Source organism: Erythrolamprus reginae, chromosome 3 (genome assembly GCF_031021105.1).
Source record: "Erythrolamprus reginae isolate rEryReg1 chromosome 3, rEryReg1.hap1, whole genome shotgun sequence".
Lineage (NCBI taxonomy): Eukaryota > Metazoa > Chordata > Lepidosauria > Squamata > Dipsadidae > Erythrolamprus > Erythrolamprus reginae.
Window position 1 is genome coordinate 251,598,795 of NC_091952.1, and position 20,858 is coordinate 251,619,652.

The 20,858-nt window shown below is 41.4% G+C and overlaps 2 protein-coding genes across 2 annotated transcripts; both read right to left on the minus strand.

The window, feature by feature from the left end:
• Positions 1-240: 240 nt before the first annotated feature.
• LOC139165509 (mas-related G-protein coupled receptor member H-like) lies at positions 241-1,095 on the minus strand. Its single transcript, XM_070748687.1, has one exon. It carries the CDS (start codon positions 1,093-1,095, stop codon positions 241-243), a length of 855 nt encoding a protein of 284 aa, XP_070604788.1.
• Positions 1,096-9,519: 8,424 nt separating this feature from the next.
• Positions 9,520-18,964, minus strand: LOC139165510 (mas-related G-protein coupled receptor member H-like). The gene is made up of 2 exons (XM_070748688.1): positions 18,853-18,964; positions 9,520-10,517 (listed from the first exon to the last, which is right to left on the minus strand). The coding sequence occupies exons 1-2, from the start codon at positions 18,962-18,964 to the stop codon at positions 9,520-9,522; spliced, it is 1,110 nt and encodes a 369-aa protein (XP_070604789.1).
• Positions 18,965-20,858: the final 1,894 nt, after the last annotated feature.

Below are 20,858 nucleotides of genomic sequence, written 5' to 3' on the forward strand. Positions count from 1 at the left end.
GGACCTCAACTGCAAAACAGTTTTAGTTATGGTACCATTATTCTGATAACTTTCTTCCATGATTTATAGCAGTGGAGGGAAAATTCTTGCATTTTGCATCTTTCCCCAATCTTTGAAATGAACTCTGACAATATCCCTTTTTGAGGGAAACAAAAGATGTTTATACTTTATTTTTGTATCAAGAAAGACATTTTTGCAGCTGAGCAACATCCTGCATTGGAGACAAGTTAAAACTACATTTTACAGAGGGGTTGAAACTCTGTTTGTGGCTTTCTCTGTGCTTTCAGGAGCTACACCTTCCCCGAAGACTCTTTGAAAAATGACCTTGATGCTTTCTCTTGTTTGAGCTTGGTTCTTTCTCCCAACCAGATAATAGATTATTGGGTTAACACTGCTGTTTAAGGAAGCACCCAAAATTAAGTAGTTGTTCAATCCATGAAATTGCCTCCAAGAAATTGAGCCAGAAAAGTGAATGAACACATAGATATGCAATGGCAGAGTAAGAATAAGGAAACAGAGAAGAGTAATTAAGATCATCACTAACAGTCGTCCACGTTTCATCTGTTTAGGTTTAAGACAGATTTTGACGAATAGGACCACAGTAGAGGCTGTGATCAATGGAAGGCAAAGCACAGAAGGCACAATTAAACAGACACTTAAGGAGATATCATAATCAAATGCATATTTCAGAATGCTTGGAATTCCTTGCAGGAGGACAGAGCAGATCCAGAGGAAAGCACAGACGGCAGAGGACAAACGTTTTGGCCGGGAACAGCGATGCCAGATTGGGAAAAGGACACACACACACCGGTCAATGCTGATGACTGTCAGAAGAAAGAAACCATTGATATACATGATAGAAGCAAGACAAACTATGACAGAAAGGGGAATTCCTGGTTGTGTAAAGATTATACAATCATAAATGAAAATTATAGCCAAAAATATAAGTAATCCAAAGTCAGCAATAGCTAAATTTAGAATCAACACGGTGAAAGGGTTCCTCTTAATCTGGAAGCCAAGGAGCCAGATCACAATTCCATTTAATGGGACTCCAATACAGCAGATGATTGAGCATATGATAGCAAGAAGAAACATCTTTTTGTGCTCAATCTAAATAATTGATAGAAGTGCTAGATACTCAGAATGCAGTACTTCACACTGGAATCCACCAAGAGTCTTTGCAATGCAGCAATAATCTCTGATTTTCGAATGGAAGTTCCTATTAGAAGAAAAGAAAGAAGAATGGATTCAATCATTCCTTCATAATTATTATATGTCTATCTCATTTAATAGCAACAACAACCACAATATCAGTGGAGTGAGAGGTTATCTTCTATAAACAATAAAGTGAGGCTTAATTTATAGAAACCCATAATGGACAAGTTGTCACTCGCATCACAAAGAATGTTGGAGTTTTTCGACATCTGGTGCCGAGTAGTTTATAGGACTCAAAACTGTTGGCAAAGCAATCATGTCCAGCAACTGTAAGACTAACGGAAAAAAAAATAACAGAACAGAAAGTAATAAAATTAAAAAAAAATGTTATTACCAGAAGTAATAGGGGGCCTTGAATGTAGTCCAGTCCCAAAACATTTGAAGCTTTCCTTAAAACACCATCGGCATTGACAAAATGTATTTGTCCTTAGATTCAGGACGGCTTACAACATGTTAGCAATAGCACTTTTTAACAGAGCCAGCATATTGCCCCCACAATCTGGGTCAAACAAACAAACAAACAAACAAACAAATAAATTTGGATACAAGCAACAAGTTACAGTGCTATAGTTATAGGTGGGAGGAAATAGGTGATAGGAATGATGAGAAAAAACTAGTAGTAATAGTAGTGCAGACTTAGTAAATAGTTTGACAGTATTGAGGGAATTATTTGTTTAGCAGAGTGATGGTGTTTGGGGGAAAACTCTTCTTGTGTCTAGTTGTCTTGCTTTGCAGTGCTCTATAGCATTGTTTTGCAGATAGGAGTTGAAACAGTTTATATCCAGGAAATGAGGGGTCAGTAAATGTATCAGTAGCTCCTTGGGCAGTTTGAGCTTCCACAGTCGGCGTAGGAAAAACAATCTTTGTTTTGCTTTTGTGATGAATTTTTTCTTTATTATTTATTTATTGAAGTTGTATGCTGCCCTTCTCCATGGACTCAGGGCGTCTCACAGCATATCAATGGGATCTAATGCCCCCAAGCCTGGCAGCATAAATAAGCTTTCAGGTTCTTACAAAAGGCAAGGTGGGTGGGGGCAGTACAAGTCTCTGGGGGGAGCTGATTCCCGCTGTTAGGTGACCATTTTAGGTCTTGAGATATGATAGAACCTAGAAATTTGAAAGTCTCTACTGTTGATACTGTATTGTCTAATATTGTGAAAGGTAGTAGGATGGGTAGATTTCTTCTAATGTCTACCACCATTTCTACAATTTTGAGTGTGTTCAGTTCCAGATTGTTCCAGTCGCACCACGAGGCTAGTTGTTCAACCTCCCGTCTGTATGCAGTCCCATTGTGGTCTTGAATGAGACCAATCACTGTTGTATCATCTGCAAACCTCAATAGTTTAACAGATGGGTCATTTGAGATGCAGTCATTGGTATATAGAGAGAAGAGAAGTGATGAGAGTACACAGCCTTGGGGGACCCCTGTGCTAATTGTGCAAATATCTGATGTGAATTTGCTTAGCTCAAAAGACCAAAATTTATTACTTAGATTTGTATGCCGCCCCTCTCCGAAGACTATAACAAAAGAATTTTTTAAATGTAGCGAAGATCTTTAAAACAGTACCAACTATTATTTACAAACAACACTTTTTCTTGTAAACTTTGATTAAAAAAAATAGGGTTACCAACATGATCACTAGCATCCAATGATGGATATGGCATAAAAAGAAGAATACAATTAATAGCACAATAATAAAACTCATAAAATTTATTGTTGTATGCTGCCCTGAGTCCTTTAATTAAATTAAATTAAATTAAAATACACATATGAAGATTAATTGGAGTTAGGCATGAGAAGACTGGTGTCATACCAGGTTGGATAAATAATTGCTTCTAAACTGAGTTCCATTGTTGATCATAGGATCCTTCACAATTAGTTGATCCCATCCTGATAGTCCCCAAGTCCAACCCTCACCTCAAATAACAGTTACAAAACCCAAAGCATTACCTGATGATGCTAAGAATCTTCAAACAGGACCAGCAGATCTTTTTTTGCAATCTAAGGATGAGATCTTTTACAATGACTCCCCTTGGTCTCCACTTGATGCAGTAGGTTCCTACTTCAGAGAAAAAGAAATTGAGATGGATAAAGCTGCAAACCTTCTTAGCGAGGGGAAAAAACAACTTGTGTTGAATTTTGCAATTTAAAATGTAATTGGACACCAGATCAAAGGAAGTGCTTGAAGATACTGTCATATCACAAGGCGGTAGGCGTTTCAAGGTCAAGAACTGAGTTTTGGTTCATATAGTGATTTATGGTATGATAAATGAAAAGTAGCATTTAAGAATCTAATGATAATGATAATGAGAAGAAGAAGAAGAAGAAGAAGAAGAAGAAGAAGAAGAAGAAGAAGAAGAAGAAGAAGAAGAAGACAACAATAACAAGAACAATAACAACAGACTTGGGAGGGACCTTGGAGGTCTTCTAGTCCAACCCACTTCTTAGGCAGGAAACCCTACACTACTTCAGATGGATGGTTATCCAACACCTTCATACATAATTCATGCATAATTCTTCATACATAATTATTATTAGAAGTGCCTTACCTAGAGTTTGCCAATTTGTTTATTTGTGCAAAAAGGGAAGGAATTGTATATATTCCACGATGGGAGAATGACATTTGAAAGTAAGATGATGATGAAATTGATTGTTCCACTTAAAGACAATAATTTGAACACATTTCTTGTGTCTTCGAGATCACTTTTTTTTTTACAAAAAATAGTTTTTATTATGTTACAAAAATAAAAAGGAAAGGAAGAGCAGTTATATCTTATCTGAGTTCATATATTATACTAAACCAAAGTGTAACTGTGATATGTATACCAGACATGCTTATTAGAACAGCATATACAAGCCATGATTATTAGAACAGCATATTATGTGAAACCAGAAAACTGAGATTAATGTCATCAACTCTGGCTTAGCACTCTGTGTGAACTCTCTTATGGTGGTTTTGGAGATATTATTATTATTATTATTATTATTATTATTATTATTATTATTATTATTATTTCAATACAACACAGCAAACGAGATCACAATGCTGGATTTCGTATTTCATCACCAGTCGGGCGCTTCCCAAGCACCTAGGACTGCGTGATGTAGCGGCGAATTATGTTTGCCGATCCCAGTAAAGCGGCTTTTGCACTTGACAGATGGAGATTTTGTCAATTCTGATGGTTTTCAAATGTCCACTGAGATCCTTTGGCCCTGCGCCCAGCGTGCCAAGTACCACTGGGACCACTTTCACGGGCTTATGCCAGAGTCGTTGCAGCTCGATTTTTAGATCTTCGTATTTCACTAATTTCTCTAGCTGCTTCTCCTCAATTCTGCCGTCTCCTGGGATTGCGATGTCGATGATCCATACTTTCTTTTTCTCCACAATCACAATGTCTGGTGTGTTATGCTTCAGAATTCGGTCAGTCTGAAGTCGGAAGTCCCACAGTAGTTTTGCTTGCTCATTTTCGACCACTTTTTCGGGCTTATGATCCCACCAGTTCTTTGCCACTGGTAAATGGTAGTTCCGGCACAAGTTCCAGTGGATCATCTGTGCCACAGCAGTTTTACCACATGTTTTGGTTGGTGTTCCCTCAAAGTGCATGGTCTATTGCCTCCCAGGTGGTAGCTAAATAAATCACACCAAGGGTGTTGTTCAAATCCATTTTATTCTTTCCAGACCTGATTACTTGGGGAATCCCAAATAAAAGGACCACATAACACCCCCCCCCCAGTATTTTTATCCCTATGCTTGCAAAAAAAGCATCATGTGAATTTAGTGGCTATCATAGAAAATACATCTAGCAGGCATTTCTTATCAACACAGCCAGCATTTTTGAGATATGGCATATCTCATGAAAGCAGGAAAAGCAAACTTAGATGAGTTATGTCTATCATCTATCAATTGCCTGTCTTTCCTGCAGCACCACAGCTGCAGCCCCTTAAATGGCAGAGTGACAGGATGGCTTTAGAAGCCCAACCTGTCACTTCAGCTTTGTATGTGAACTTTTTGCTCAGAAGGAGCACGGAAGGCCATTTGATTTGATTTCATTTGATTTGATTGATTTGATTTATTGGATTTGTATGCCGCCCCTCTCTGGAGACTCGGGGCGGCTAACAACAATAATAAAACAGTATACAAAATAATCCAATACTAAAAACAATCAAAAACCCATTAAAATAAAAACCAAACATACATACAAAACATACCATGCATAAAATTGTAAAGGCCTAGGGGGAAAGAGTATCTCAATTCCCCCATGCCTGACGGCAGAGGTGGGTTTAAAGTAGCTTACGAAAGGCAAGGAGGGTGGGGGCAATTCTAATCTCTGGGGGGAGTTGGTTCCAGAGGGCCGGGGCCGCCACAGAGAAGGCTCTTCCCCTGGGTCCTGCCAAGCAGCATTGTTTAGTTGACGTCACCCGGAGAAAACCCACTCTGTGGGACCTAACTGGTCGCTGGGATTCGTGCAGCAGAAGGCGGTCCCTGAGATAATCTGGTCCGATGCCATGAAGGGCTTTATAGGTCATAACCAACACTTTGAATTGTGACCGGAAACTGATTGGCAACCAATGCAGACTGCGGAGTGTTGGTGTGACATGGGCATATTTGGGAAAGCCCATGATTGCTCTCACAGCTGCATTCTGCACGATCTGAAGTTTCCGAACACTTTTCAAAGGTAGCCCCATGTAGAGAGAGTTACAGTAGTCGACCCTCGAGGTGATGATGGCATGAGTGACTGTGAGCAGTGACTCCCGGTCCAAATAGGGTCGCAACTGGTGCACCAGGCGAACCTGGGCGAACGCCCCCCTCGCCACAGCTGAAAGATGTTTCTCTAATGTGAGCTGTGGATCGAGGAGGATGCCCAAGTTGCGGACCCTCTCTGAGGGGGTTAGTGATTGCCCCCCAGGGTAATGGACGGTCAGATGGGATTGTCCTTGGGAGGCAAAACCCACAGCCACTCCATCTTGTCTGGGTTGAGTTTGAGTTTGTTGACACCCATCCAGGCCCTAAGAGCCTCCACGCACCGGCACTTCACTTCCACTGCTGAAATATTATACTGGCTGAAAAGTACAAAATGGCTGACTATTCTGACTCATCATTATCATTTGTTTGTTTGTTTGTTTAATTTTTATGCCACCCAACTCCCTGGGGCAGTGATGGCAAACCTATGGCACAGATGCCACAGGTGGCACATGGAGTCATATCTGCTGGCACGCGAGCCATTGCCCTAGCTCAGCTCCAACTGTCTGGTTTTTGGTTTATTGTGGTTTAGTGGTCTAGTGGTTGCTTGGTTAGTTGGTGTGTGAAACTGTCATCTGATAGTTTGTTGTTTAGTATAGTATAGAGTTAATAGTTTTTGACACTACTGAAGAGTAAAAGAATCTTCTGAAGAAAGAACTCCTGCTGTAATGTTTTATGTGTGTGTTGGCCTGCTGATTTTTGGCTCGCACAGAGACTCTGGGAGGGTGTTTTTGGCTTCTAGAGAGCCTCCGGGGAGGATGGGGGATGGCACTTTTACACTTCCCCACCTCCAGAGAAGCCTTTGGAGCCTGGGGAGGGCAAAACACGAGCCTACTGGGCCCAACAGAAGTTGGGAAACAGGCCATTTCTGGCCTCCAGAGGACCTCTGGGGGGTGGGGGAAGCTGTTTTCACCCTCTGCAGGCATTGAATGTCTGTGGGCACTCATGCATGCACAATAGCATGCATACACACTCTTTTGGCACCCAAGGAAAAAAAGGTTCACTATCACTGCCCTAGGGAGTCTAGCTGGTCCAGTTGAAGCTTTCAAGCACTGTTCACTGCTCCCCAAAATTCTCCCCCGTGCACCCTTTTCCATGGGCACGCACTCCCCATCCCCCTTCCAGCACGTGGAGGGGTGGGGAGGTACCGGCAGTAGACATGGGTGGAAGGAAAGGGAGCCGTAGCTGCCCCTGCCTCCCCACGGTGTTTCTGGCCCCCTCACATCCCTGGCCTCATGGTGCTGCCCCCCGCCTGCCCGATCTGCCCCCTCTCCTCCTCCACCTCCTGCCTTGGGGCGTGATTCTCCTGCAGTGGTCACTGTAGCGGCTGCGGCTTCTCCTCCTCCTGGTTGGTTGGTTGGTTGGTTGGTTGGTTGGTTGGTGTGTGAAAGTGTCATCTGATAATTCGGTTAGGTGTTTAGTATAGTATAGAGTTAATAGTTTTTGACACTACTGAAGAGTAAAAGAATCTTCTGAAGAAAGAACTCCTGCTGTAATGTCTTTATTAAGAAAGCTGTCCAGTGGCTGGTATCCCTCCATGTTTCCAACACAAGTTCAAAAATAACTCTGACACTGAAGAGTTATACAAGTGTTGAGTGCTAGTTTGTCAAGCTTTCACGTAATATGTCACCAGAAATAAAGACCATTAAAGTCTGTTTATTAGGAACATATCAAATTGGCAAGGATTTGATGCAATTCCAACTCTCACCAGGATCTGGAATTACACCCAATATAAAGTAAAGTTTGAAACTTCCCTGAGTCATAATCTCCAATCAATTTCTTTCTCCTAACCAGATAATATATTATTGGGTTAACACTGCTATTTAGAGAAGTACCAGAATTAAGTAGTTGTCCAATCCAGGAAGTTGTGTCAAAGAAAAAAATTCAGAAAAGAAAATAATGAACACATAGATATGTAACAGTAGAGTAAGAATAAGGAAAGAAAAAAGAGAGAAGAGTAATTAAGATAATAAATAACAGTCGGCCACGAGTTTTTTAGGGGTATATATTTTTCTCCACCTTAAAATAAAACATACATCAATAAACACACAACATCAATGCCTAACAATATACATCTATAAAATTTTCTTATCTAACAAAGAATTCTTATCTAACAAAAAAGGGTAGACACAAATAAATACCCCTATATGTTGTGGTTAGCTCTGGAGACATCCACATGCTGCAGGCCTGTTTTGCCCCCCCGGTGGAATCTGATGATGAAGGCTCCTCTGACCAAGAAGACATGAGTGACAGGGAGGAGGAGAGTGTGGCAGACAGCTCAGAAGGAGATCAATTATCTAGCTCCTCCTTGGATTCAGAACAAGAGTTAATGATATAGCCATGCATGAGGAGAGCGATGCATAGGCAACAACAACTGAGAGATTATTATCAAAGAAAATGAGGCCACCTGTGGTTGGGTGGGACTGTGGTGATTAGTGAGGCTGCTATAAATAGCAGCCTGTGGGTTTGGCCATTGTGGAGGATTATCTGATCGTTGTGTTTCGTGACTGCTTTACTGACTTTGACCTTTTGTGTGCTGATTTTTCCCCGCTTTGAAACTAAACCAGGGCAAAGTGTGTTTCACTTTGTGAAAGAAGAAGGACTGTGAATTGCCTCACAGCTGCAAGCTAAGTATCACAGAACTGATAAAGGACTTGTACAAATTACCAGTTTGTTTGGAGACGAGGGCTCTTTGCTATACCAAAAGAGGGCTTGGTTTAAGTGAATTTTCATTATAACGAACATTGTTTTGAATTTCCAAACGTGTGTGTGTGTCTGAAATTTGTACCTGTGAATTTTTGGGAGGAGTCTATTAGAGAGCCCGACAGAACACTATATACTGTTGTTCTAGTAGCAGTTATTCCCCTGGCAGTATATAAAAGTTTAATAGTAAATGGGGGCTACATACATTAGTCTGTATAGGGGACTTTAATTGAAAAACAGTTTTAGTCATGCCCCAAAAGTGCTTTTTCAGAGCAAAAGAAGCTTTTTGGGGTGAGAAGCGAAACATGCTCAAAGAAAAAACAAAAGGTCAGTTGCCTCTTGGGGGAAAAAAAAGCAGTTTTAGGACATCTTTGACCTGAATTATTAAGAATCTCCATAGTTTTAGTTATGGTCCCATCATTATAATTTCTTTCTGGAATGGTTCTGAGTACTTGTAATTATTCAAATTCCAAAATTTCAACACACTAACTCATTTCATTCATTATTATTTTTTTTGCGATTTATCTTTCCCTCTGGTGGTACAATATATGCTTGCCAATTTTAATATTAATTCAACAAGTCCAGTTTATACCATTCTATAATATAATTGTGATTTCCCAAAATTACCATCCATTTGTATAAATATTATTTATTAGATTTGTGTGCATATCTATAAATAGTTAAATTTTAATGGTTAAGATCTTTAAAATAAAAGCTTGTTCATTTTCTATATTGATTATCAGGAAAACATACTTTTTTGAGGCACACAAAAGATGTTTATATTTTATTTTTGGATCAGTAAAAAACATTTTTGAAGCCAAGCAACATCCAGCATTGGAGACAAGTTAAAATTATGCTTTTACAGAGGGGTTGAAACTCTGTTTGTAGCATTATCTGTGCTTTCAGGAGGTTCATCTTCCCTGAAGACTCTTTGAAAAACGACCTTGATGCTCTGTCTGGTCTGAACTTGTTTCTTTCTCCCAACCAGATAATAGATTATTGGGTTAACACTGCTATTTAGGGAAGCACCCAAATTCATGCACACATTTAAGTACACACTTTGGAAAGAAAAGCTTTCGTAAAAATAAGAAGCATAGAAGCCGTAAATATTTAATGGCAGATTAAAAATAAGGAAACAGAGAAGAGTAATTAAGATCATCACTAACAGTCGTCGACGTTTCATCTGTTTAGGTTTCAGACAAATTTTGATGAATAGGATCACAGTAGAGGCTGTGATCAATGGAAGGCAAAGAACAGAAGCCACAATTAAAGAGACATGGAAGAAGTAACTATAATCAAATACATATTTCAGAATGTTTGCAATTCCTTCCAGGAGGAAAGAGCAGATCCAGAGGAAGGTACAGACAGCAGAGGACAAATGTTTTGGCCGGGAACAGCGATGCCAGATTGGGAAGAGGACACACACACACCGGTCAATGCTGATGGCTGTCAGAAGAAAGAGACTATTGATATACGTGAAGCCAATGAGCCCACCCATGATGTTCATTAATACAAAGGTAAAAAGGGATTTTACTATTAACATAGAGGGTATAAAGAAACAAATGCAAACTATAGCCAAAATTAAAAGAAATCCAAAGTCAGCAATAGCTAAATTAAGAATCAATACAGTGAAAGGGTTCCTCTTAATCTGGAAGCCAAGTAGCCAGATAACAATTCCATTTAATGGAATTCCAATGCAGCAGCTGATAAAGATTGTGATAAAAAGAACAATCATACTTTTGCTAAATCTAAATAATTGATAGAAGTGCTGAATACTCTGCTCTAGTACTTCACACTGAAATCCACCAAGAGACTTTTGTAATGCAGCAATAATCTCTGATATTTGAATCGAAGTTCCTATAAGAAGAAAAGAAAGAAGAATGCACTTAATCATTCCTCCATAATTATATTATCATGCCTAGCTCATTTAATAACAACAACAATGAAGAGGGGTGGCACAAAAGTCAATCAAACAATCAATCAATCAAACAAACAAACAAACAAATAAATAAATAAATAAATAAGGAAACAAACAAACAACAACAATAATAACATCAATAGATGAAGAGGGTCTCTTCTATAAACAATAAAGTCAGGCATAACTTACAGAAACTCATAATGGACAAGTTGTCACTCGCATCAAGTAGAATGTTGGAGTTTCTCAACATCTGGCACCAAGTAGATTAGAGGTCTCAAAACTGTTGGCTAAGCAATCATGTCCAGCAATTGCAGGACTAATGGAAGAAATGACAGAAAAGAAAGTAATTATATAGTGAAGTTCTTACCAGAAGTAATAAGTGCCCTTGAATGTAGTTCCAAAACATTTAAAGCTTCATTTTATCACCATCAGCATTGACAAGCTCACCAACAGTCAATTGCAAAAGACAAGTTTACTTAGGAAAACCTGCACATTGTGACAATTCCTTTAACACCATCAAACCATCACATCTGTCTGTCCCAGGTTCTTGGGAAGAACTGGATAGATATCTAAACTCACCAAATCCAATCTGAACATCTGGGCAAATGATTATAACTATAATTTATTAAATTAGAATTCTAGCTGGCTAAAATTAAGGGAGACCAGGATAGATCTATTTCGGCCTTATTAGGCCTCATCAGCTGGCCACACCCATATATATATATATCCCCTTAGAAGTATAGTTGCTTCCACTATCTACAAAATGTGTCTATTTTTTTAAAAATTGTGTGGGAGAAGCTTAATTGCACCGTTCAGCTTTCAGGACATGATTTAGCCGCCCCGAGTCTGTGGAGAGGGGCGGCATACAAATCAATCAATCAATCAATCAATCGAATGAATGAATGAATGAATAAATAAATAAGTAAATAAATAAATAAACGATTTCTTCAAAGCTTCTTAGCAACTGAGAAGCCCTTTCAAGATGTTCACTCCTTTTCCATTCAGTTTATAGCAACGACTCAAGCAGCCTGATTCCAGAGGGTATTAGGCTACTCTGTGGGACATTCCAGTCATTTTGTCTCAGCTGAAGCACAGAGGAATATAAATGATGACAGAATCTGTAGAGGAAACACATCAAAAACTGGATGAACGTTCACTGCTAACTGAAGCTCTTCCTGCCTAAATCTGTGGAGGCCTCCATTTATTTACATTGTTTCTGAGGTGAAAATGGATTTTATGCACAATAAGAATGCATTTGTGGTGAAGGGGATGGAGAATTAGTCTACTCTAATCTGTTGAGAAACGATCTAGCAAATGAGCTTCGTTAGACTTGCAGGATTGAATTCTTGCTTCTTGCAAGAATTTTGGTAATAAACTCTTAATCAAAATCCGAAGAGATTGCTGCGAGAGCAATCATGGGCTTTCCCAAATATGCCCATTTTACACCAATACTACGCAGTCTGCATTAGTTGCCGATCAGTTTCCGGTCACAATTCAAAGTGTTGGTTATGACCTATAAAGCCCTTCATGGCACCGGACCAGATTATCTCAGGGACCGCCTTCTGCTGCATGAATCCCAACAACCAGTTAGGTCCCACAGAGTGGGCCTTCTCCGGGTCCCGTCAACTAAACAATGTCACTTGGCGGGACCCAGGAGAAGAGCATTCTCTGTGGCGGCCCCGGCCCTCTCGAACCAACTCCCCCCAGAGATTAGAATTGCCCCCACCCAACTTGCCTTTTGTAAACTGCTTGAAACCCATGTCTGCCGCCAGGCATGGGGGAATTGAGATCCTCTTTCCCCCTAGGCATGTACAATTTTATGCATGGTATGTTTGTATGCATGTTTGGTTTTTATAATAATGGGTTTTTAACTGTTTTTAGTATTGGATTATTATTATATGCTGTTTTATTACTGTTGTTAGCTGCCCCGAGTCTGCGTAGAGGGGCGGCATACAAATCCAATAAATAAATTAATAAATAAAATAATGACTAATTCTAATTGTGTGAGAGCTAGAGATAACCAGTTTGGTTTGATGGTCAGTTAAGGTATTGCCTAGAAACTGGGGACTGGGAGTTCTTTTTATTGTGTTATTGTGTTATTGTTTTTTATCTTTAGACATCATCACATTTTTTCACAAATCTACATCCAGATTTTATACTTTGCAATTCACATATCTATTTACAATATATCATATCTTTCCATTGTCCTGATTCTTAGTCTTTTCCACACTGTCACACTGTTTTTCTCTTATTTTTCTCATCCAGTTCATCCAAACTTTATAATAATTGGAGTCATTTTGTCCTTTCAATTCTGTTGTCAATTTGTCCATTTCAGCACATTTTATCACTCAATACATTTTACACCTCAGACACCAAATCAGATGGTGACATTGTACCAGTCACCTTCTTGCAACCCAACCCAAATAACTATATAGATTAAATTAAAAAATGAATAACAAACTGGGAGTGAGATTTTACCTTTAGCCACAGAGGTCTGGGGTGTTCTTTGAGACCCTCTTAATAATACCCCAAGTCCTATTCTGAACAAGATCATATGCTGCAACGTCCTGCCTGTCGGCAACTACTTCAGCTTCAATGACAACAACACAAGAGCACACAACAGATTTAAACTTAATATTAACCGCTACAAACTTGACTGTAAAAAATGTGACTTCAGTAACCAAGTTGTCAAAGCGTGGAACTCATTACTGGACTCCATAGTGTCATCCACAAACCCCCAACACTTTACCCTTAGATTATCTACGGTTGACCTATCCAGATTCCTAAGAGGTCAGTAAGGGGCGAGTACAAGTGCACTAGAGTGCCTTCCGTCCCCTGTCCTATTGCTCTCCTATATCTCCTATACCTTTCTTCTATTCCTATATCTCTTCTTCTATTCTTTCATTGATATGTTCTATTACTATACCTTCTTTTCTATTATTTCTTAGATATATTTTACTATGAGTATCTCCTCTATAAACTTCATCATGTATTTTACTATGTGTATATAGATATATACCCACTAAAACCCTCATTGTGTATTGGACAAAATAAATAAAGAAAGAAAGAACTGAAAATGTATTTGAAAATAAAATTTATCACCATTCAAGGGCTACCTTTACTCTTGACATACCTGTTGAGAATAGGAAGAATTTCCAGGGGGGACAAGCAGCTCTCTATCAAAATCAAAGAATCAGATGAGGTTCCTGTTGTTCTGTCAATTGAAGCAATGACAACGGGAGCACAGAGTTTATACAGCCCAAGCCACAAAGTTATGTAGAAAAACAACCTTGGAGAACTTGCTTAATAGTCTTCTAAGAATTGTAGAAGTTGAACAGTTCACATACTTGATTTTCAAAAGAAGACTGTCTGTCTGTCTATCTGTCTGTCAGTCAGTCTGTCTGTCCGTCTGTCCATTGTTTGTGAGAGATGGCTGTCAGAAGAAAGAGACTAGTTATATACATGATGCCAATGAGCCCACGTATGACGCTAATGAATACAAAGGTAAAAGGGGTTTTTATTAGTAATATAGCGTGTATAAAGAGACAAATAGTAATATAGAGGGTATAAAGAGACAAATGCAAATTATAGCCGAAAATAAAAGACATCATCACATTTTTTTCACAAATCTACATCCAGATTTTATACTTTGCAATTCACATATCTATTTACAATATATCATATCTTTCCATTGTCCTGATTCTTAGTCTTTTCCACACTGTCACACTGTTTTTCTCTTATTTTTCTCATCCAGTTCATCCAAACTTTATAATAATTGGACTCATTTTGTCCTTTCAATTCTGTTGTCAATTTGTCCAGTTCAGCCCATTTTATCACTCAATACTTTGTCCACCTCATACACCAAAATCAGATGGTGACTTTGCATCAATCACCTTCTTGCAACCCAGCCCAAATAACTATATAGATTAAATTAAAAAATGAATACCAAATGGGAGTGAGATTTTACCTTTAGCCACAGAGGTCTGGGGTGTTAACTGAGACCCTCTTAATAATCACCCAAGTCCTATTCTGAACAAGATCATATGCTGCAACGTCCTGCCTGTCGGCGACTACTTCAGCTTCAACCACAACAACACAAGACCACACAACAGATTTAAACTTAATATTAACTGCTCCAAACTTGACTGTAAAAAATATGACTAAGTAACCGAGTTGTCAAAGCATGGAACTCATTACTGGACTCCATAGTGTCATCCCCAAACCCCCAACATTTTACCCTTAGATTATCTACGGTTGACCTATCCAGATTCCTAAGAGGTAAGGGGCGATTACAAGTGCACTAGAGTGCCTTCTGTCCCCTGTCCTATTGCTCTCCTATATCTCCTATACCTTTCTTCTATTCCTATATCTCTTCTTCTATTCTTTCATTGATATGTTCTATTACTATACCTTCTTTTCTATTATTTCTTAAATACCGTATTTTCCGGCGTATAAGACGACTTTTTAACCCCTGAAAATCTTTTCCAAAGTGGGGGGTCGTCTTGTACGCCGGATATAGGACAGTGGCGCCGATATTTGCGATCGCTGGGAGGGGCAAGAACACCGCCTCCCAGCTGGGCGAGCCTGCGCTGCGCTCAGGCTCGCCCACACGCTGCCTTTGGCAGCACAAGCGTGCCTGTCCGGCCGGGGAAGAATCGCCCCAGCCGGACGTCAGTTTCAGCTGGGGGGGGGGGGCAGAACACCGCCTCCCAGCTGGGCGAGCCTGCGCTCCGCTCAGACTCGCCCACACGCTGCCTTTGGCAGCACAAGCGTGCCTGTCCGGCCGGGGAAGAATCGCCCCTGCCGGACGTCAGTTTCAGCTGGGGGGGGGCCGAGAACACCGCCTCCCAGCTGGGCGAGCCTGCGCTCTGCTCAGACTTGCCCACACGCTGCCTTCGGCAGCACAAGCGTGCCTGTCCGGCCGGGGAAGAATCGCCCCGGCCGGACATCAGTTTCAGCTGGGGGGGGGGCCAGAACACCGCCTCCCAGCTGGGCGAGCCTGCGCTCCGCTCAGACTCGCCCACACGCTGCCTTCGGCAGCACAAGCGTGCCTGTCCGGCCGGGGAAGAATCGCCCCAGCCGGACGTCAGTTTCAGCTGGGGGGGGCCAGAACACCGCCTTCCAGCTGGGCGAGCCTGCGCTCCGCTCAGACTCGCCCACACGCTGCCTTCGGCAGCACAAGCGTGCCTGTCTGGCCGGGGAAGAATCGCCCTGGCCGGACGTCAGTTTCAGCCTGGGGGGGGGGCGAGAACACCGCCTCCCAGCTGGGCGAGCCTGCGCTCCGCTCAGACTCGCCCACACGCTGCCTTCGGCAGCACAAGCGTGCCTGTCCGGCCGGGGAAGAATCGCCCCGGCCGGACGTCAGTTTCAGCTGGGGGGGGCGCGAACACCGCCTCCCAGCTGGGCGAGCCTGAACGGAGCGCAGGCTCGCTCACACACTGCCTGTCCGGCCGGGGAAGAATCGCCCCGACCGGACGTCAGTTTCAGCTGGGGGGGCGCGAACACCGCCTCCCAGCTGGGCGAGCCTGAACGGAGCACAGGCTCGCTCAAACGCTGCCTGTCCGGCCGGGGAAGAATCGCTCCGGCCGGACGTCAGTTTCAGCTGGGGGGGCGCGAACACCGCCTCCCAGCTGGGCGAGCCTGCGCAAAGCGCAGGCTCGCCCACACGCCGCCGTCCGTGCCTCAGTTCCGTGAGAGAGGGGGGGAGAGAAAGAGATAGCAAGAGAGGGAGAGAGAGGGGGGGTTAGCAACAGAGGGACAGAGAGAAAGAGAGAGGGGGGATAGCAACAGAGGGAGAAAGAGAAGGAGAAAGAGAGAGGGAGAGGGGGCAGAAAGAGAAAGAAAGAGATAGCAAGAGAGGGAGAGAGAGGGGGGTTAGCAACAGAGGGACAGAGAGAAAGAGAGAGGGGGGATAGCAACAGAGGGAGAAAGAGAAGGAGAAAGAGAGAGGGAGAGGGGGCAGAAAGAGAAAGAAAGAGATAGCAAGAGAGGGAGAGAGAGGGGGGGTTAGCAACAGAGGGACAGAGAGAAAGAGAGAGGGGGGATAGCAACAGAGGGAGAAAGAGAAGGAGAAAGAGAGAGGGAGAGGGGGCAGAAAGAGAAAGAAAGAGATAGCAAGAGAGGGAGAGGGAGAAAGAGGGGGGAAAGCAACAGAGGGAGAGAGAGAAAGAGAGAGGGAGAGAGGGGGGAAAGAAAGAGAGAAAGAGATAGCAAGAGAGGGAGAGAGAGAAAGAGAGAGGGAGAGAAAGAGATGGCAAGAGAGGGAGAGAAAGATAGAGGGGAGATAGCAACAGAGGGAGAGAGAAAGAGAGAGGGAGAGAGGGGGGAAAGAAAGAAAGAGAGAGCAAAAGAGGGGGAGAGAGAAAGAGAGAGGGAGAGAAAGAGATGGCAAGAGAGGGAGAGAGAGAGGGAGAGAGGGGAGACAGAAAGAGAGAGAAAGAGATAGTAAGAGAAGGAGAGAGGGGGGGAGAGAAAGAGAGAAAGCAAAAAAAAAAGAGAGAAAGAGAGATAGCAAGAAAGAAAGAGAGGGAGAGAGAGGGGGAGAGAGAAAGACTTTGATCTTTTCCCCAGGTATTTTTGTACCTACTTGACCAACATTATTAGTGGTTGCAAAATTGAATGTATGAACTTGTTCATTTCAATAAAAAGAGCCAGGGAAATGATTGAATGTTAAACTGGATGCATTTATTTCTGCCTGTTTGTATTTGTTCTTATGTTTAACCATTGAAAATGTACTTTTCCTCCAAAAAGAATCATCTTTTCATATTTCTTAGGCAACATTTTAAAATAACTTTAAAAGCTGAGGTCATATTATTCACCCTGCTCTGTATCATAGCACACTGCACAGTACTGAAAATTGGCAGGGTCACTAATGGTAAACCCGACAAGTTAAAATCTGTTTAAGTGACATTGCAAGAGGATAAAGACAAGTGCGGAAAGAGGAAAAAATGGATGGGCTGTTTGGATTGCGATATCATGATATCACATACAGATTCTCATTCCATAATAGATTCTCACATAGGTGTCAGCATGCTGCATGTTAGACTGAAAGATACCTGCAGAATAGATGGTAGGAGAAAGGAAAATAGCCAGGTTCACCTTTTTGTGTTGACAAATTATGATGAGTTATAATAATAAACTTAATTGTGGTGAGGAGAAATATGAGAGGCAGACAAGACAGATAGACAGAGACATATGGAGAGATAGACAGAAGAGTGCTCCCACTTGGCTCTCTCTCTCTAAATAATTCATTCATAATTTTAACAATAAGATCTTCATCATTAGTAATTAAAATATTGTGTTATCATGTTCAGAAATGATTTTTTTCTCAATGCAAGTACATCATAGACCTAGACTCAGTCAGGTCTATGATGTACAGAAGAGGGGTAGCCTTATACGGCGAGTATATCTCAAATTCTATATTTTAACTGGAAAAGTTAGGGGGTCGTCTTATACGCCCAGTCGTCTTATACGCCGGAAAATACGGTATATTTTACTATGAGTATCTCCTCTATAACCTTCATCATGTATTTTACTATGTGTATATAGATATATACCCACTAAAACCCTCATTCTGTATTGGACAAAATAAATAAATAAAAATAATAATAAATAAATAAATAAATATAATAAATAAAGAACTGAAAATGTATTTGAAAATAAAAGTTATCACCATTCAAGGGCTACCTTTACTCTTGACATAACTGTTGAGGATAGGAAGAATCTCCAGGGGACACAAGCAGCTCTCTATCAAAATCTAAGAATCAGATGAGGTTCCTGTTGTCCTGTCAATTGAAGCAATGACAACTGGAGCACAGAATTTATACAGCCCAAGCCACAAAGTTATGTAGAAAAACAACCTCGGAGAACTTGCTTAATAGTCTTCTAAGAATTGACTGAGTTGAACTGTTCACACACTTGATTTTCAAAAGAAGACTGTCTGTCTGTCTGTCTGTCTGTCTGTCTGTCTGTCCGTCCGTCCGTCCGTCCGTCCGTCCATCCGTCCGTCGTCCGTCCGTTGCTTGTGAGAGACAAAGAGACTGGAGAGGGGGAGGGAGGGAAGGAAGGAGAGAGAGAGATATTTTCTGTCCTGTTGAAGAACTGCAGGAAGAAAGCAGAATGGGAAAAACTTAGTTGCTGTCTTTATCACATAACATATAGGGCAGTGATGGCTAACCTTTTTTGGTTCACATGCCAAAAGGGTGTGGGTGCATGTGCTAGCAGGCAGACACATGCCCACACCCATTTCCTCCCCCTACAAAAGTGCACCCCCACCGATGTGGTTCTTGCACTTGTGCACAATCTCCTCATCCCCACACATGCGCTTAGTCCTCACTGCAGCTTGGGAAGGTAGCTGGTAATGGGAAGGAAGCTGGCAATCTCTCATTACTCACCAGAGCTTACAAAACCTTCGCCAGAGCCATCCTCGAATACAGCTCATCTGTTTGGAACCCATATCGCATCTCAGACATTAACACCCTTGAAAATGTCCAAAGATACTTCACCAGAAGAGCCCTTCACTCCTCCACTCGAAACAGAATACCCCCCTTTTCCTTCTGTCCTCCAGACTATACAGATTGAGTTCATTAAGTCTTTCCTGATACGTTTTATGCTTAAGACCTTCCACCATTCTTGTAGCCCGTCTTTGGCCCCTTTCAATTTTGTCAATATCTTTTTGTAGGTGAGGTCTCCAGAACTGAACACAGTATTCCAATTGTGGTCTCACCAGCATTCTATATAGCGGGATCATAATCTCCCTCTTCCTGCTTGTTATACCTCTAGCTATGCAGCCAAGCATCCTACTTGCTTTCCCTACCGCCTGACTGCACTGTTCACCCATTTTGAGACTAATAAATCTAATAAACTATAACTAAACTAAACTATATAAGGGAGGAGAAGACTGTAAGGCAACATGATGGCATGGCTAAGGAACAAAAAATCAACCATAGCAACAAGAAAATAGGGAGATGTCTATATATATTTCTTTTTAAAATTGGAAAATTAATAAAAATATTTTAAAAGAAAGAAGATTAGGAGGTGTCTCAAGCATTATTAATTAAGAAGGTACACATTTCCGTGTACTTTGGAAGCCTCCGATATCCAAACTGTTTCCTAATTTCCTGTCACAATTGACAGAATATTGAAACGGACTTGTATATACAATTTTTCATTGTACATTCCGTGTTTGTAGAATGCATTCCTTTTTCGTTCTAGATGTTATGTAAAATTTAACTGGGCCTCGTAGTTTGTTTGTTTTTTCCCTCTCTTTAGCTCTGAATTGTATTTAAAAATAACATTAAAGACAAGATATGCTGATATAAAAAAGAAAAAAGAAAGAAAGAAACAGCAGCATCTGATTTGCTAATTCTTGAAACCTATTTGTAGATTGAGATAAAATCCTGACTTGATCCAACAGGGGTCGTATGAAAGAAGCAAGTTGACTCCTGTTCTGTTGGGCTCTCTGGTAGAATCCTCCCCAAAATTCACAGGTACAAATTTCAGACACGTTTGAGAATTCAAAACAATGTTCTTTATAATGAAAATTCATTTAAACTACGCCCTCTTTTTGTATAGCAAAGAGCACTCGTCTCCAAACAAACTGGTAATTTGTACAAGTCCCTTATCAGTTCTGTGATACTTAGCTTGCAGCTGTGAGGCAATTCACAGTCCTTCTTCTTTCACAAAGTGAAACACACTTTGCTCTGGTTTAGTTTCAAAGCAGGGAAAAATCAGCACACTAAGGTCAAAGTCAGCAAGACAGGCAGGAAACACAAGGATCAGATAATCCTCCACAATGGCCAAACCCACAGGCTGCTATTTATAGCAGCCTCACTAATGACCACAGCCCCACCCAACCACAGGTGGCCTCATTTTCTTTGATAATAATCTCTCAGTTGTTGCTGCCTATGCATCAATCTCCGCATGCGTGGCTGTATCATTAACTCTTGTTCCGAATCCAAGGAGGAGCTAGATAATTGATCTCCTTCTGAGCTGTCTGCCACACTCTCCTCCTTCCTGTCACTCATGTCTTCTTGGTCAGAGGAGCCTTCATCAGCAGATTCCACCAGGAGCAAAACAGGCCTGCGGTATGTGGATGTCTCCCCCACATCCACAGTCCTTGGGGCAGGAGCTGGGCCAGAGCCAACCACAACAACTCCTAGCTCCTTTAAACTGTTTTGATTTTCCTGAAACTGAATGATCCATTTATGATGTTCCCGAATTTATGATCTTTTATGGCTTAAGGTTTACACCCAATGAAGAGCTACCAACGTTTTTACTAC

Bases quoted from the DNA above. Each gene is read 5' to 3' on its own strand.
- LOC139165509 (XM_070748687.1), bottom strand. From the start codon at position 1,095: ATGTTTCTTCTTGCTATCATATGCTCAATCATCTGCTGTATTGGAGTC.
- LOC139165510 (XM_070748688.1), bottom strand. From the start codon at position 18,964: ATGAGAGATTGCCAGCTTCCTTCCCATTACCAGCTACCTTCCCAAGCT. The intron at 10,518-18,852 runs GTGGGGGTGCAC...TTCTTCTTATAG, and splicing joins CAAGTGCAAGAACCACATCG to GAACTTCGATTCAAATATCA.